Genomic DNA, 15846 nt, shown 5'->3' with positions numbered 1-15846 from the left:
GTACCACAAACTGGGTAGTTCAGAACAACAGAAATTTATTGTTTGGAGTTCTGGAGGCCAAAAGTCCAAAATCAAGGTGTCAGGAAGCCATGCTCCCTTGAAAGCACTAGGGAGGGATCTGTTCCAGGCCTCTCTCCTAGCTTTGGGTAGTTCCTTGTCTTGTGGCAGCCTAACTCTAATCTTCACTTGGTATTCTCCCTGTGTATGTGTGTATCCAAGTTTTCCCTTTTTACAAGGACATCAGTGATATTGAATTAGGGACCAACCCTGCTCTAGGACAACCTCATCTTAACTAATTGTATCTGCAACAACCCTATTTCCAAATAAGGTCACAATCTAAGGTACTATGGTTTGGGACTTCAAAAGATGACTTTTGGAAAGACACCAGTCAACCCATAACAAATGCCTGTCTGTCCATCCTTAATACCATTTCTCTTTGTAGCCTGACTCAGCCCAGACAGAGCTTATTTTCTCTGGAGAATCTTCCCTAATAGCCTCTTTCCACCATCCACCACATACATATGTTCCTCCCAGACTGGGTTGGGCACCTCTCTACAGTTCACAGTGATACACTTACGCCACTGTATTGTTGATGTCTTTGGTCACATGTCTTTCCCCGATGGGTAAGAGCTTCTAGGAGACAGAGAACAAATATTGTTCATCTTTGCATCATCTCACAAGCCTGTCATGTAGAAAGTGCTGCATAAAATGCTAGCTAAACTATTGAACAAGTGAATGAACTGTATCAATGAAAGCCACCCTGCATGGAGATGTACTTTATGCAGGTCTTGCTTTAGACAGTGCTGGTCAATGTACCCTCCTTTGCCAGAGCCTGTGGAGATGCAATTAGTAGAGAGAAGACATTGGTAGAAATGATATTATTAGAGAATTAAAATCATGGGCTTGGTATTTGCCTGTGCTAAGATACACACATTATCTCATTAATCCTCCCAACAATATAATGTTGTATCATTGTTATCTCTATTGTGCAGAGGAGTAATCTGAGGCTCAAAGTTCAGTAGTTCCTCTTAGGTCCCCCAGGTGATGCGAGTTCTCTTGTTTAGGTGTCTGAGGCTATCCTCACTCTGCTCTATCACCTGAGCTGTTTGGACCAGAAGCCTCGGATCCTTTCTCCTAGGGAGTGGCTTCAGCTCTTTTGTCCTGATGCATTAGTGAATCTGAGATGCCTCGACTTACAGGATCCCAAGTGGTATGGAGGTCTCCTACTCTCCTGCCCCTGTCCCCAGTTCCAAACTGACCTCCACATCCCAGAGGATTGGCTCATGGAAATCATCAGGTCCTGGAGGCAGGATGCCACTTGGCTGCTTTGTCTGGACCATGGCTGCTTCACCCAATGCTCTATTGTGACCCTGATGGTCAGGCTGTGAGATAGTAAGCACACAGAGCAAAACTCAGACTTGGTCCCACTGAATTGAATTTGTACAGTCTCACCTGAAGGCTTTCCATTGACCTGAGTAAAGACCAGGGCCAATGAAAGGATGGAGGGATGGAAAAGCAGTACTCTGCTGCTGGTTGCCCTGCTGCTGCCCTGGATACACAGCTCCCTAGCATGTAGGTGGCTCATAGTGTTTTTGTGTCTGTGCCTCACTGGGGCCCTTGCTCACTGGGGTGCAGGAGGATCACCTGGGGACCTTGTTCAAAAGGTCACGTTCCAGGATGCTGATTCCACAGCTCGGTGGGGGGGGGGGGGAATCCAGGGAACTGCACTTTTATTAAGTCCTTAAAGTGAATCTGATGCCCTCCCAGGCACATGGACCAGACTTTCAGATCATTGCTCCCACAACACCTTTAACTTTGAAGTTATATGTGGAGAAGACTGGGGTGTGTGTGTGTGTGTGTGTGTGTGTATGCATGCATGTGTGTATTTTATGTGTATGTTAGGTCCCAGAGTTTTCCATAGTGGATGGCTGAGAGGGGTAACAAGCCTTTGAGAGGGGTAACGAGCCATCAAGCTGGAGATGAAACTAGCCACATTCCTACAGCTTCAAGGTCATGAGTAAGGCTGCTTTCTCTTTGAAAACATTCTGAAGGATCATGTAGAGACTTATTGGCCTAATGCAAAACAGTAACATGATATAACTGTAATGAAGGCAGTGTATTAATAGCTACTATGGATTCCCCCTGGGTTCTGAGAATTTCTGGAGACTTGTGTTATTTTCAGTCAGTTGTTGGTTGACAAATATTATAAACCTCTACTATGTACCAGGAGTTGTTTTAGGAGTTGGTTTATAACAGAGAATGGCATATTCATTTCCTATGCTCAGGCAGTTTTACTATCTAATGAGGGGAAGGACATATTAAACATATAAAATGAGTAAATAAGTTAATTTCAGTTCTTATTAAATGGTATAAAGCACAAATATGGGCTTATATGATGGAAGGCCTGTAGGTGGTTGTTGAGACTCTACTAGTCGGTGGTCTCAGGAAGGCTTTCAGGAAACCTCAAAAAGGCTTTGAGAGCCATCTGATAAGAAGGAGTCATATTTCCAAGCAGATGTGACAGCAAGTGCAAAGGCCCTGTGCAGTGAATGAGCTCAGTATGTTTTGGAGGCATACAGATTGATGTCACTGGGGCAGACAGAGTGAATGGGAAGGGGTCACTGAAGAGAGATGGGCTCAGAGGGACCAGTGGGGTCCAGATCATGCTGAGCCTTATAAAGGCAGAGGAAGGACTTTGGATTTTATTCTGGTTGCAATGGGAAGCCGTCAAAGAGTCTAAACAGGAGAGTGAGAAATGAGAGGTACTTGAGAAAGAGACACTGGTTGCTGTAGAGGAAATGTGTGCAGGGGCAAGAGTGAGTGAGCATGAAGGCGTGATGGCCTGGATGGGTTTAGAGCAGCAGGCATGGAGGGAAGTGGTTGGTTTCTGGATATCTTTTGATAATGCTGACTGGACTGGCTGATGCATTGGATGCCAGGAGACAGAGAAAAGGAGGAGTCAAGGATAACTCCCAGATGATATTCTTGTCTAAGCAAACAGATGCAAAATATAACTGTGGGAGGCATATAGGAAGGCAGATTTGACTTCACTGGGGTCAAGTAAGCTGAGAGTTCTATTTGGGCCACATTAAGTTTGAGGTGCCTCTTAGACATTCTTGTGAGTAGGGCAGTTGGTTAAAGAGTTGAGGGCTAAGTGAAGAGATCTGAGAGGTCAAATGTGAGATCTTCTGTATAAAGATGATATTCAAAGTTATGGCTGGGAGGAGATACCCCAGGACATACTTTGCTAAAGTGCAAAGAGAGAGAGGTGGTCTGAGAATTGAGCCTTGGATTTTGGAAGGACAGGAAGATTTAGCAGAAGAGCATAAATATGACCATCGATGTAGGAAGACAACCAGCAAATCCTTTCTCTCACTAAAATTTTGCCCAGAGATGACCTCAGATTTCACCAAGGATTTTGGGCAAAACTCAGACCTCTTTCTCCTTGATCCAGATTAGAGTGAAGCCAAATGCCATCCCTCTAAATCAATGTCACATGAAATGTTACATTAACTTATATTTGTGTTAAAGATGAGAACACTGAAGCTTAGAGATGTTAAATCACTGGCTCCAGGTCACACAGCCAGCAAATAATGCAGGCAACGCAGAACTTCTGACTCCAAAACCCATTTCCTTCCCTCTTCACCAGGTGCCCGGCCAGCTAGGGCAGAATCAGGAAGTTTCATGCTAAGACCAGAGTGCCTTTTGCACATTTGAGTTCTGTCTCTCTGGTCATTCTTCTCGTTCTCTCATAGTCACCAACATATCAGTAGAATCTTTGGGGAGAAAGACTATTTGTCTAAGACAGCTTGATAGTATGAGCAAAGAGAAAACACTTTGGACTAAAAAGCTGAAATGAGACCTTCCTATCTTAACCTGCTTGGTCACATCCCTGGGTCTGGATCAGTCAGTCCCTTGGGAAAAATCTAGAGTCTGAAGTGATTTCATTCAGGTGGGACTTGCAAAGGGACATCTCTGAAACACCCCCAGGAATTTTGCTCTGTGGTGCTGACAGACCCCAAAATTCATTTGGTTCTCTATCTACAGAAAATAGAGACCCCTGGGCTCCCAGGGATTCTCCTAAAATTCACAACCACAGGTCTTTTATTTTTCAAGTCAGTCCCAATTCTATGTAATTTTCAATGAAGTTGAACCATTAACATATGAAAATATAAAAAAAAATATTGTACTTGCATGAGACTTTTCATGTAAATACATGGACATTTCAGTATGCATGACGTTTGGCAGCCTGACATCAATATCAATAAAGCATTTAAAACATTGTAATTGAAGTGATATACCTCTTAAGGAAAAATTAATAAGGAGGCTAAAATATATATTTTAAATATAAGAATTTAAATAAAGATGACATTTTACATTAATGTAATTCAGGTAAAAATATTTCCCTCTCACCATTTTGAACTGTAAAAGTACAGTGTGTTAGAATGGGAAAGAACCTTAGAGATAATCTTATTAAATCCCCTCATTTTTTAAAGTTTTTATTTAAATTCCACTTAGCTAACATACAGTGTAATATTAGCTTTAGGTGTGCCATATAGTGACTCAATACTTCCATACAACCCCTGGTGCTCATCACAAGTGCACTCCTTGAGAAAACTAAAGACTCTACAGGTAGCCCGTTCCCCTATAGAGAAATTCCGCAAACAATATACAAATATTTAATACAAAGAATATATAACTGGGCTCTGGACTCTCCTGAATTTCACGTTCACAGTCTCAGATTGTCCAGATCAGCCTCAATTCTGTGCAAATACCAACAAAGTGGAATATAACAATATGGCAGAAGTTTTAGACTTCTGTAAGATTTTTTATATCATTCTGTAGTTTCTACCCACTGATGGTGGATCTGAACAACCCTGATACCTCATCTTTAAGAAAATCCTGCAAGAGTCTGAAGGCCCATCTGAGTCTTTTTTCCTTTCATGTTTCTTGTAAGGTTTCTTATGTTGGCCACTCATCTCTGAATATACTCCATTTGTTAATGTCATCCTTGCCTGTGTGGCTCCAGACTGACAACCATTCAAATGCTGCCATCTATGAAGTAGAGAACTTAGCAGTGATGTCATGTTATCAGCATCTTATGGTTGATATTTTCATATGAAAACTTCCAAGCTCCCTTCACAGTCTAGAGCTTTGGATCTATTATTTTTCTATCTGGAGTTGCAAGACTTTTATTGAGTTTGATATTGATGGCCCATGCCCAGGATTCAGATCTGGCCAGATAACTTTCAATCTCAATTCTCTCATTTGTAATATTAGTTCTTGCTCAGTTTCATGTCAGGCCTTATTGTGTACTTTTTCCCCAGGTTTAAGATGAGTTTTTACCCATTTAAATTTTAAAGGTATCTATTAGCACTAGCCTGGTTTGGTATCCTACTGCCAATCTAACATCCCCAGACCTTCAGCAAAAACTACTGATAGATCATAGTCCTTTTTTCTATTGCACTTAGATGCACCTTTGAACTTGTCTTACATAGAGGACTACAGATAGCCACTGCCTCCCAGTCAGACTTAGCTCTCCAGGTGAAATCTTTTCTCCATCTCACTCCAGAATTGCAGGTACACGCAGAGTTGAAGACCAATGCTTTGGATATAATGTCTCAACCTGTTTGATGTTCACCTTAGAGAGCAGTCATCAAATCACATACAATCATTTTAGCCAATAAGATTCTCAAAGAATTGAGCAGAGACTTTGTTGAAATATAGATATACTGTGAAAGCTATGGGCAAGAAGCATAAATAATTAGACTTCAGAACCGGACACACACGACTGAAAAATCCCCAACTGCCCCATACAAGCTAAATAATCATGGGCAATCACATGATGTCTCAGAGATTATTTCTTCAACTATAAAATGGGAATAATAAAACATATCTTAGAGTTTCACTGGGAATATTAAGTGTCTCACACATATGCAAAATGCAAAAGCTGATTCATAGTAGGTATTCAATAAGTAGTAGTTATTATGTTGCAAAAGACTGATATATTAGAGATTTTTAACCATGAATCCAATCTGAATCTTAATCTTCAGTAGTTTTGTTTAAACTTTCACAAATCATTATCTTATTTAAGTATTTAGAAAATTTCCCAGAGATCCAACTTTGCTTTATTGTAGATTAATTCCAAGATTCCCTTTTTGACCCTGAAAACTCAACATTTTCATTGGAGGTTTGGGTTCAGGGTCCTTGCCGTGTGTGGTGTTCCACTGGGAATTCTGAAATGTCTTTCTTGACAGGAGCAATGTGGGTGAGGAAGATATTCCTAAGCAACAGCTCCTTATTCTCTTTGTATCTTCAAATGAAATGACACCTGTATGAGCCACTTATTCTCCCCCTGCCCAAGGCTTTCTGACTTAGGAACTCAAAGAACAGCCAATTCTTTAGATGTGTGTGTGGGGTGGGGGGGACACAGCATTTTGAACTAAGGTCCCTCAATTCCTGATCACCTGTACAGGTCATTAGTATGTCAAGGATTTTTACCACTGATATTAAGACCTTTACTGTCCACCCTATCCATCCATCTATCCACCCATCCATCCATTTATTCATAAGTATGTATTGGGTTTCCACCATGTACCAGTCTCTAAATCAGATAATGGGGATACGAAAATTAGCAAAACATGCCTCTTGCCTTCATAGAGATTAGAATTTAATGGAGGAAATAGACTTTAGCAGTTTCACAAATAGTTAATTTCTGCTGTTAGTGGAAGGTAGGGTGTCAGAAAAGAAAGTTATATGGAGGGTAGCTTATGTAATCTTGAAAGGCAAAGAAGATTTCTTAAAGGACTTTATAACTGAGCTAAAATGTGAGGGATACACAGGAATTAAACAGGCAAAGAGGGGCATATGAGATAGGAGCCTGTCTTTCTGGTAGAGGCATGGAGAAAAGCCCTGGGGTAGGAAGGAGCATGGTACTTCTGGGTTGCTGAAGGGCCAGGAAAGTTGGAAGAGAGAAACCCAAAGGCAGAGATAAGCAGTAGCAGGGCTGGTGCTTGGCAGTGATGGTGACATGCATTGGTTGTGGGAAAATGTGGTAGTAATGAGCGGTGTGATGAGGGTGACATGGTGGGGACATGTGGTGGTGAGGTTGTATGTTGTGTTGTGTGGTGGCAAGGTAGTGTGGTGTGGTAACCTGTGATGTGGGGATGTGTGGTGGTGGAGTTGTATGGCTATGGTGATATTTGGTGATGGTAACATGGGTGGTAGTGATGTGTGGTGTGGAGATGGTTTGAATAGGTATACCTTTCATATGGAAATTTTTGAATGTCATTGTCTTTTCTCCCCATGCATAAGCATGGTTAGCAACTAGAAAGCAGTTTGCCCAGTGGTAATGGAAAGAGATTCTGGAGCCAGACTACCTAGGTTCAAATCTTGGTTCAGTTACAAACTTTTGGGTTTTGGCCAGCTGTCCTAACCCTAACAGAGAATTAAATTGTTTTGTGCAAAACAGAATGGTGCCTGGCAAGTAGTAAGCACTCAATGTTTTAGATTTTATGATATTTATTTTTCTCATCACTCAAATGACATTTAGAAGACAACAAAAGATCTCAAAACAATCCTACCATATAGAAAATGCCAAAATTTTTATTCCTTTTAAGGTGCAATTGGAATCCCTAGAATTAAATGAAAAGCGGTGCCACTAATCACAGTAGGAAATACAGGACAGCAATCAGGAAGGAAGGGGCTGATCAATTTCCCTTTGCCTATAGAATTTCTGGTGTCTGTGTCATCCAGGTATAGAAATTGAAAATATAAGTCCAGAGCTAAGGAGAAGGATTTTATTATGGTCTATGCCAAGGTACCATACCACGGCCTTATTTTTCAGAGGACACTGGGGCCCATTTTCAAATAAATGAATATTCCCATTTAGGCTTCCTTACTGAGAGGCAATAAAAAGATCCAGCTCCAGGGTTTGTGGTAGTGTCTCCCTTCCCACAAGCCCTCAGAGGGAGACCCTTCGAAAAAGCAAAGCTGTGGTGAAGGAAGGAGCCATTGTTCCCGATAAACACATCATTACAATTGTGATGCCTTTCACCAGCATTAGGAAGCATCATTCTTGTTTGATGGATCTCCTGCCTGGTGCTAGTTAACCTGGCTAGGCCACTGCTATCTGTGTGCTGGGGAGGCAAGAAGAAGGGGCACTAAACTTAAGTTTCTTCTAAGCCAACCAACCTTGACAGTCGAGGCCTGGTTCTCTTGTCCCTCTTCCTTCTTTTTGCTTTCAGTGACCTGTGGCCAAAGAAAAAGTAGCAGGCCTGAGAAGTCAGAAACTTTGGAAATCGTAGGCGGGGAACCTGCAGACATTACAGATTTTCCATGGCAGGTGAGTATTCTTCACCGCAGGAGACATATCTGCGGAGGATCGATCCTCAGCAGGTGGTGGATTTTAACTGCGGCCCACTGCTTCATAAACAGACATAAGTAAGTATTCCAGACAGACCTGTTTTAACTGATGCGCTAGAATATTTGTCCTTACATCCTTATTATTCTCCTGGAAACTCCATCCAAGTTTGTCAGTCTCAAAACGAAACACCAGGAGGCTAAATATATGCCTGTATGATTGAATATCACACTTTGCAGGTGGTAGAGACACTGTTCTCTTCCTAGGATGTTTTACGTCTTATTTCATGGGACCCAGATGGCAGAACAAATGTTCTTTGGACTTCTCGGCATCTTGCCAAGTGCATGTGGTCCTGGTCCAAACCTTTGGAAAATACTTTCCTAGGCATTTGCATTACTTGGGGAGAAAATGAACTTGACAGTGACCATGGATTCCGAGAATCCTAGAAGGGATTGGGATCCAAGGGGAGGGTACCAGGCCTGGCTGCACGACAGAAGTTCCTGAGATGCTGTCTTAGCTCAGGTCCATACATCAATATCTTTGAGAAACTTAGGTGTTTGTTAGTAGCTAGTCCACCCCTTCTTGCAAATCAAGATCAAGTCCCTCAGTTACTTGTACATAGCACGACTTTCAGACAGTTGTTAATAAAATTTACAAGTGAATTTGCCCAAGAAGCCATCAAGGCAAAAGCTGTTTGGCAATGTGGCAAGTCTGGAACTCGGGTCTGTCTTCTTCTCCCCAGTCAGGGCCCAAGTGCATGGCCCCAGCTGTCTCCATCCCTCCAGCTCTCAGGATGACAGTCTCACATTGGTGGAATTATTTTCTCTTAAGGCTCACCTTTTTTGCCTTCCACCACTTACCTTTTTGTTCTCCTTCTTTTGTTTTGACATAAGATCTGACTTGGAGATTATACATAGTGAAAGAAGCACTGGCACCAAGAAATCGAAGAGGATGAAAGTGGACAAGCTAATTACTCACCCTTATTTTGACAGCTGGCTCTTGGATAATGACATTGCTTTGCTCTTGCTCAAATCTCCGTTGAAGTTGGATGCCAAGAAAGTGCCCATCTGCCTTTCAGAGGTCACTGACATAGAGAGCTGGAGAAATTGCTGGGTGACTGGATGGGGTATTACCGGTGAGTTACTATAGCCCAACCCAGTGGGGGATGGCACCCTGGTTGATGTTTTAAATGAGAAAGTAAGCTCTGAAGGCTCTTCTAGCTCTGGGAAGTCTGCCTGGTGGGTTTGGAAGCTTCCAGTTTTTATTTAAAGACCCATAATGAGCCTTAACTTCAGTCCACATGTGAATCATCCTTCCTTGGCCTTCCTGGGTTCTTGTAGCAAATTTTATGTCCATATTATAGGAGTCCAAGGGTGACTTGGAAGAATTTGGGGGAATATATTGTTGGGCAAAAGAGTGGCAAAATGGACCGGGTTCCAAGAAGCCCACACTAATGTCAGCAGAGCAGCTCTGTTCCAGTTGATGGTGTCGGTTCTGATCCCCTGTAACAAAGGGTTTGGTGGCCCAAATATTTGAAAACTACAGATCCAGGCCAAGGAGAAGGGGACAAACTGAATATAAGTTTGTCCTTATAGAGTCAACCTGTAACCTACACCCATCACTCCACCCAGCCAACTCATAAAATTGTGCCCTTTTGTCATTATTTTTGGCAAATGTGTCTTACTCCAAAATCTAAAGAACAGAAAAAAAAATTCCAAAAAAAAAAAAAAAATTCCAGTCAGTGCCATTCTTCTAAGTAGACATACAAATGACAGTACATTAATCCCCACATGGTCCCAAAGCTCAGAGTCTGTTTTGAATTCCTCATTGGGAATTACCTTTGGAAGCTTTTCATGAACTTTAAAAAAGACCACCTTCTTAAGTTAAAGTTCCTCTTGTGTACTTCAGCACATACTCATTGATCCTCTTCCAGGCAGTATTCTAGGCTCTGGGAATTCAACAATATACAAAAAGGGAAATAGCCTGTCTTCAAAGAATAAACATTCTAGGTACTAGGTTCACCTCTTAGATAGACAGTGGATTACTCAAAAGTTCTGACATGATTTAAATCCATCTTTATGAGCCATGGGTGCCAGGACAGAAATTGCCATCATGAGTTTTCTTTATTTTTTTATGGATTTAAATGAAATCCCTTTTTAGGACTAAAGAGTTAGCACCTTCTGCAGAGTGAGAAGAGTACACTTAGACTGGGATCCAATAGATACCCAGTTGTGGAAAGCTCTGGATTCAAAGAGGATGGGATTGAGTGTCTCCTGAACACCTCTCCACCCTCACTAAGTCCAGATATGGGTAGTTCTCTAAGCCATACAGTAGTTCCTTTGTCATTGAGGTGAAAAGACGTGATGGTGAATGGGTGCTTGACCTCAGCCCAAAAGGACCACTTTGAGCTCAGGGGTCTTTCCCTATCTGCTTCTTCTTTGGGTCAGTTCCTATGAAAAGTATGAGTCAACAGCTAAACAAAGTCAGCCTCGACCTGGTCAAATGGGAAACATGCTCCTCTGTTATGTATGTGCTCACCAGGAACATGCTGTGTGCTAGGAATGCTGAAGAAGGGAAGGACGCCTGCCAGGTAATGGAGCTTGTCCCTTGTTTGGAGAGGGACTGCCACAGAGGGCTGATGAATATTTCTGGGATAATTTGCTCCCCTTTACCCCCTCTGGATAAGTTTCCTAATGGTACAGTAACAAATTACCACAAACAGGGTGGATTCAAACAATGGAAATGTATTCTCTTATAGTTCTGGAGGCCAGAAGTCCAAAATCAAGGCATCAGTAAGGCCATGCTCTCTTTGGAGGCTCTAGGGGAGGATACCGCCTGGCCTTTTCCTACTTCTGGTAGTTTCCAGCAATTGGTGGCATTCCTCAGCTTGTAGGTGAATCATTCCACTTTCTGCCCCAATCTTCACATGGACTTCTCCCCTATATGTCTGTCTCCTATTTTCTCTTCTTCTAAGGATTTCAGTTATTGGCTTAGGACCCACCCTAATCCAGTAGGACTTCATTTAATTTAACCAAATACATTTACAACAGTCCTGTTTCTAAATAGGCTCACATTCTGAGGTTCCAGATAGACTTGAATTTGGAAGGGATGTTATTCAGCCCAGTACAGATGCTCTGTAACCAAAGGGAGACTGTGTGGGATAGTGGTTAGGGGTGCAGTTTCCCCTAACTTCCCTCTCAGCTCCTCTACTTACAACCTGTGACTTCCCTCCAGGTCTGTGCTTTTTCAAATTTCCTCATCTGTAAAATGGGAATGTTAAGAGTTCCTACCTTCAAGTACTATTGTGAAAATTAAGTGGGTCAATGCACAAAAGCACTTAAAACAGTTCAGAGCAGAGGATGGTCATAGTAAATTCTATAAATATAATTTTTTCCATCGCCATCTCTTACACCTGTTCAGTGCTTAAGAGCATACAAATCACTTCCACAAATACACAAAAGGGTTGCTAACTAGCCCTGGGAAGCAGGCTTATTTCAGATGAGGAAACTGAGGATCAGAGAAGCTGACAGCCCTACAGAGGATACATTGGCAAGTTAAATTACAGACCCAGAATTCTAAGGAAGGCACTCTGTCTTCTGAGATTAGAGCCATCTTTTGGGTTCCAGTAGGAGCCGGGCTCCAAATCCATCAGCCCAGCCTGGTCATGTCCAGACTTGGCTAGTTCAACAGCTACAGAAATGCTGGGAGCTCCTATTGAGTGCAGGCTTGCCAAAGAGCAGGGGAGTACAGGGCATCAGAGGTGTTGTTTCCTTCCATCAACACAGCCGCATTGCAGGAAATTTAGTTATTATCACCAGCATCGAAGCAGAGCCCTAAATGCTGAAGAACATTTTCACATTGTCTCAGCTAAATGCTCCCCCTGGCATACAAACCAAGATTTGTTGGGCTTCAGAAATAGGAGGTCTTAACTGTGCTGCTGTTCTGCCTCATATCCTTCACGTAGATCCCCTCATCTCCACAGAAGAGATTGTAATTCTTCATTTTCAAGAAGGGTCAGGGGACTTTCCAATGACCTCAAAGAATTGGGTAAAGAAGAGTTTGGTTCAAAGTTAGCTGATGGGCACAGTGATTGTTCATGATAACAATCTGGTTTAGAAAAAAATCAAAGAAACCCCTATCTTGTTTGTTTGATTTTATTTGTTTTGGATTTTGGGTTTTTGTCATACTACTGAATGGTACTTCTTTCCAACTTTTTTGTGTCTCACTTAACATTTTCAAAAATAAGTCTTTGTAAGCTGTGAAACAATATATAATAAAATAAATAACAACTATGTATTCAAATTTGCATACTCAAGGTTGTGGACAATTATATTTCACTAAGGGGTTGCCTCTGCATGGCTAAAATTAGAAATTATATTTATTTCATTTATTTATTTGAGTGCATGGTAGGGAAAATTCAAATCTTATAGATGGATGTACAGTGAAGCGGAAGTTTACCTCTTATGCTTGTTGTCCTGTTCACTCCCCAGAGAAACCATTTTTACAGTGTTACCTTTTATCTTTCCTGAAATAGTCTTTTCACATATAATCATATGTGTTTTTATATATAAATTCACTTAATTATATAATTATGGGTATTCTTCCTGTTCTTTTTCCATATCTGAGATTTCTAATTTTTTTGATGAAAGTACATAATTTTTAATAGAATTTAGTAAGTCACAGAGATGAAAAGTATAGCATACAGAATATAGCGAATAGTGTTGTAATTACATTATATGGTGACACTTAATGGCACTGTATAATACATAGAATCATCATATGACTATGTTGTGCACCTGAAATTAATATGACATTGTATGTCAATGATACTTTAAAAATTTTTAAATAAAGAAAAGGCCCAAAGATTTGGGGGTATTGAAAGATTGTGTGTTCCTCAATTTTCATGTCAACGATGTCCATTCTCCTTACTTGTCCTTATTTGACAATCTTTTTCATGGTGATTTAAAATTTATAAATTGTTTCAAATTTAATGCTTTAAACCACAATATAACATTTTGACTCACTTTTTGTATCATTCGCATTTTATATGTATCAGTTTATGTACTTGCTGTATTCAACCAATTACCTATTATGAGGTATAATGGAAATTTGTTTTTGTTTTTTACTTTTTGTTATTATGAACTATATAGAAAGACCAAAATGGGTTGGCTGAAAGTAGATTTAAAGTACAAAGGCAGTGAGAAAATTGTAAGAATTCTGAAAATCAACTTTTGTTATTGAGGTAAAATGGATTAAAAAAGCACTCATTGGTACATCAAAATGAACACATGTGACTCAATGCTGATGTTGATGATGCTGATGATGATGATGGATATTCTTTTTTTTTAAATCAAACTATCATTCATTGCCATTGTTTGCCACTTTGTCTGACAGTCATGGGGCTGGGAGTATAGTCATGCAGTTGGAGAGCCGAATCAAACTGTCCTCTCACCAAAAGACACTATAAATGCTTTTTGCCTTGTGCCAGTTGTCCACACCTCAATAGGCTATAGAAGTAATTTGTTATTGTCCCTTCCACTCCCAAACAACTTTTTTCTCCTAGGGTGACAGTGGGGGACCTCTGGTTTGCCAGAAAAAAAACAACGAAAGCATATGGTACCAGCTGGGCATTGTCAGCTGGGGAGAGGGCTGTGGCCAGAAGGAAAAGCCTGGGGTGTATACGAAGGTGTCTAATTATCTGTTATGGATTGACACGGAGACCACGCTCTCAGGAAGGCCCTATATGCATGAGCCAGACTCTGGGTACAGTTTGCTTCAATCACCCTGGGCCATCTTGTTACTGTATTTTGTGATACTTCTATTACACCTGTGATTAAACACTGTAGAGCCTCAAAACCAAGTGTCCTCGGTTTTTGGAGTAAGGTCAATGGTGGGGTACAAGGGATTCTCATAGAATTAATTGTGTCTGAAATAGTCATATACTTATAATACACCTGCGACCTACTGCAGAGCCAATTGTTCCCTTGGAACTTGGAGGCAGGTTACCAACTTCATCTTAAGGCCTCTCCAGAGGTTTGGATGGAGAACCTTTGCATGGACAGGGGGCATGCCAAGGATCTCTGAAACAGAAATCCTATTCTTTTCTCTCCTATAAACAGATATCCTTCCACAGATTCTTTCCAAAGGAGTAGACAGTCCCCCCCCCTTTTTTGGTCTTAAAATAACATTCCAACTCTTCTCGCTTCCTTCATTTATAGCTAATCCCTGAGACCTACAGATTTGGTCTTCAGAAAGATCCTGTTCTTCACCTTCTTTTCCTTCCATAGCTATCACCTGGTCCAGAGCCCATTAACTACTGCTTTGGGCTCTCAGAGGTCATGTGGAACAATGCTCTGATTCAGGATCAGGAAGTCATTGAAGTAGAAATGTCCTAGAGATGAAGTGGGAAAGAAACACACAGCTAAATGGGTTATAGTAGTCAAGGCACCTTTGCAGGCAAACATCAGAAACAACCTGAAGCAAAAAAGGAAATGATAAATATATTGGGGTAGAGCAAAATCAAAGGTATTACTGTTAAATAGTAAATAGTAAATAGTATATTATATAGTAAATTAAATAGTGTCTAAAAACAGTCCAAGACTACATTTTGGACCATCGGAAAGTGTAGATGGACCCTCCATCCTTCATCCTTGCATCCTCCATCCTTCATGCAATCACCCATTGTCCAACTGGACAAGAGGTAATAAATGGCATTATTTTCTGAGGCAATTAAGCACATTTTTGAGGAGAGAGGGAGAAGCTGTACTCAAAAAGATGGGTGTTTTTGTATGAGTTTGCCTAAAGTAGAATTCCTTTTGCTGTGAATAACAACAACAAAATAAAATAAAAAGGTGAAATCTTTTCCGCATATACATAGTGAAAGGGAAGAAAAGAGGATGAAGAGAATTCTCTGTGTTAGTTTTCATTGGCTGCATCAGAAGAGGACAGCTTGGCCACCATCTGAATCTAGAGAGTGGGTGGAGAAGCATTTCAGTAGATGAGAGCAGGTATGTAGTTGTTTTGCCGAAACTGCAGAGCTACCCTAAACTTTTGACTATTGGTAAGCAGGGAAATACAGCTACAAGCAGATGGATGACTGTTCCTGAAAAAGGTAGGTTTATAAAAATTTCCTCTTTTTCATGAAAGAAGCAGCTGTGACAGCAACTTGACCTTCAACTTGGCCTCCAGAGGGCAGAGGCTGGGAGAGACTGAGAAGCCAGTCTTGTGCCCTCAGCTCAGGGCAGAGGCTGACAGAGAGGTTGATACAGCCTGGCCACTCAGCCAGAATCCTGGGAAAGGAAGTGTGTGCAGGAAGAGGGCTGCTTTGACTCCATTACAAAGCATGTCTGATTTTTGACAACCCTGCAAGGAAGAAATAAGAGCTCAAACTAGTAACTTTTTTCTTTAAATTGAGGTATAAATTACATAGAGGGACATGCCCAGTTGCTTATATATTGAGTGTGTGTGCTTCAACAGATGTATAT

The 15846-nt window shown here is 41.1% G+C and overlaps 1 protein-coding gene across 1 annotated transcript; it reads left to right on the top strand.

Moving 5' to 3' along the window:
• The first annotated feature begins 1499 nt into the window (after positions 1-1499).
• LOC111157947 (serine protease 52-like) lies at positions 1500-14195 on the top strand. The gene is made up of 5 exons (XM_022519700.1): positions 1500-1572; positions 8247-8442; positions 9256-9497; positions 10810-10952; positions 13926-14195. Exons 1-5 carry the CDS (start codon positions 1500-1502, stop codon positions 14193-14195), a joined length of 924 nt encoding a protein of 307 aa, XP_022375408.1.
• Positions 14196-15846: the final 1651 nt, after the last annotated feature.

The sequence above is a fragment of the Enhydra lutris genome, unplaced genomic scaffold, assembly GCF_002288905.1.
Source record: "Enhydra lutris kenyoni isolate GAN:26980312 unplaced genomic scaffold, ASM228890v2 scaffoldscaffold3, whole genome shotgun sequence".
Taxonomy (NCBI): Eukaryota; Metazoa; Chordata; class Mammalia; order Carnivora; family Mustelidae; genus Enhydra; species Enhydra lutris.
Note: the sequence above shows the minus strand (reverse complement) of the source record. Positions and strands in the feature narration are given on the sequence as shown.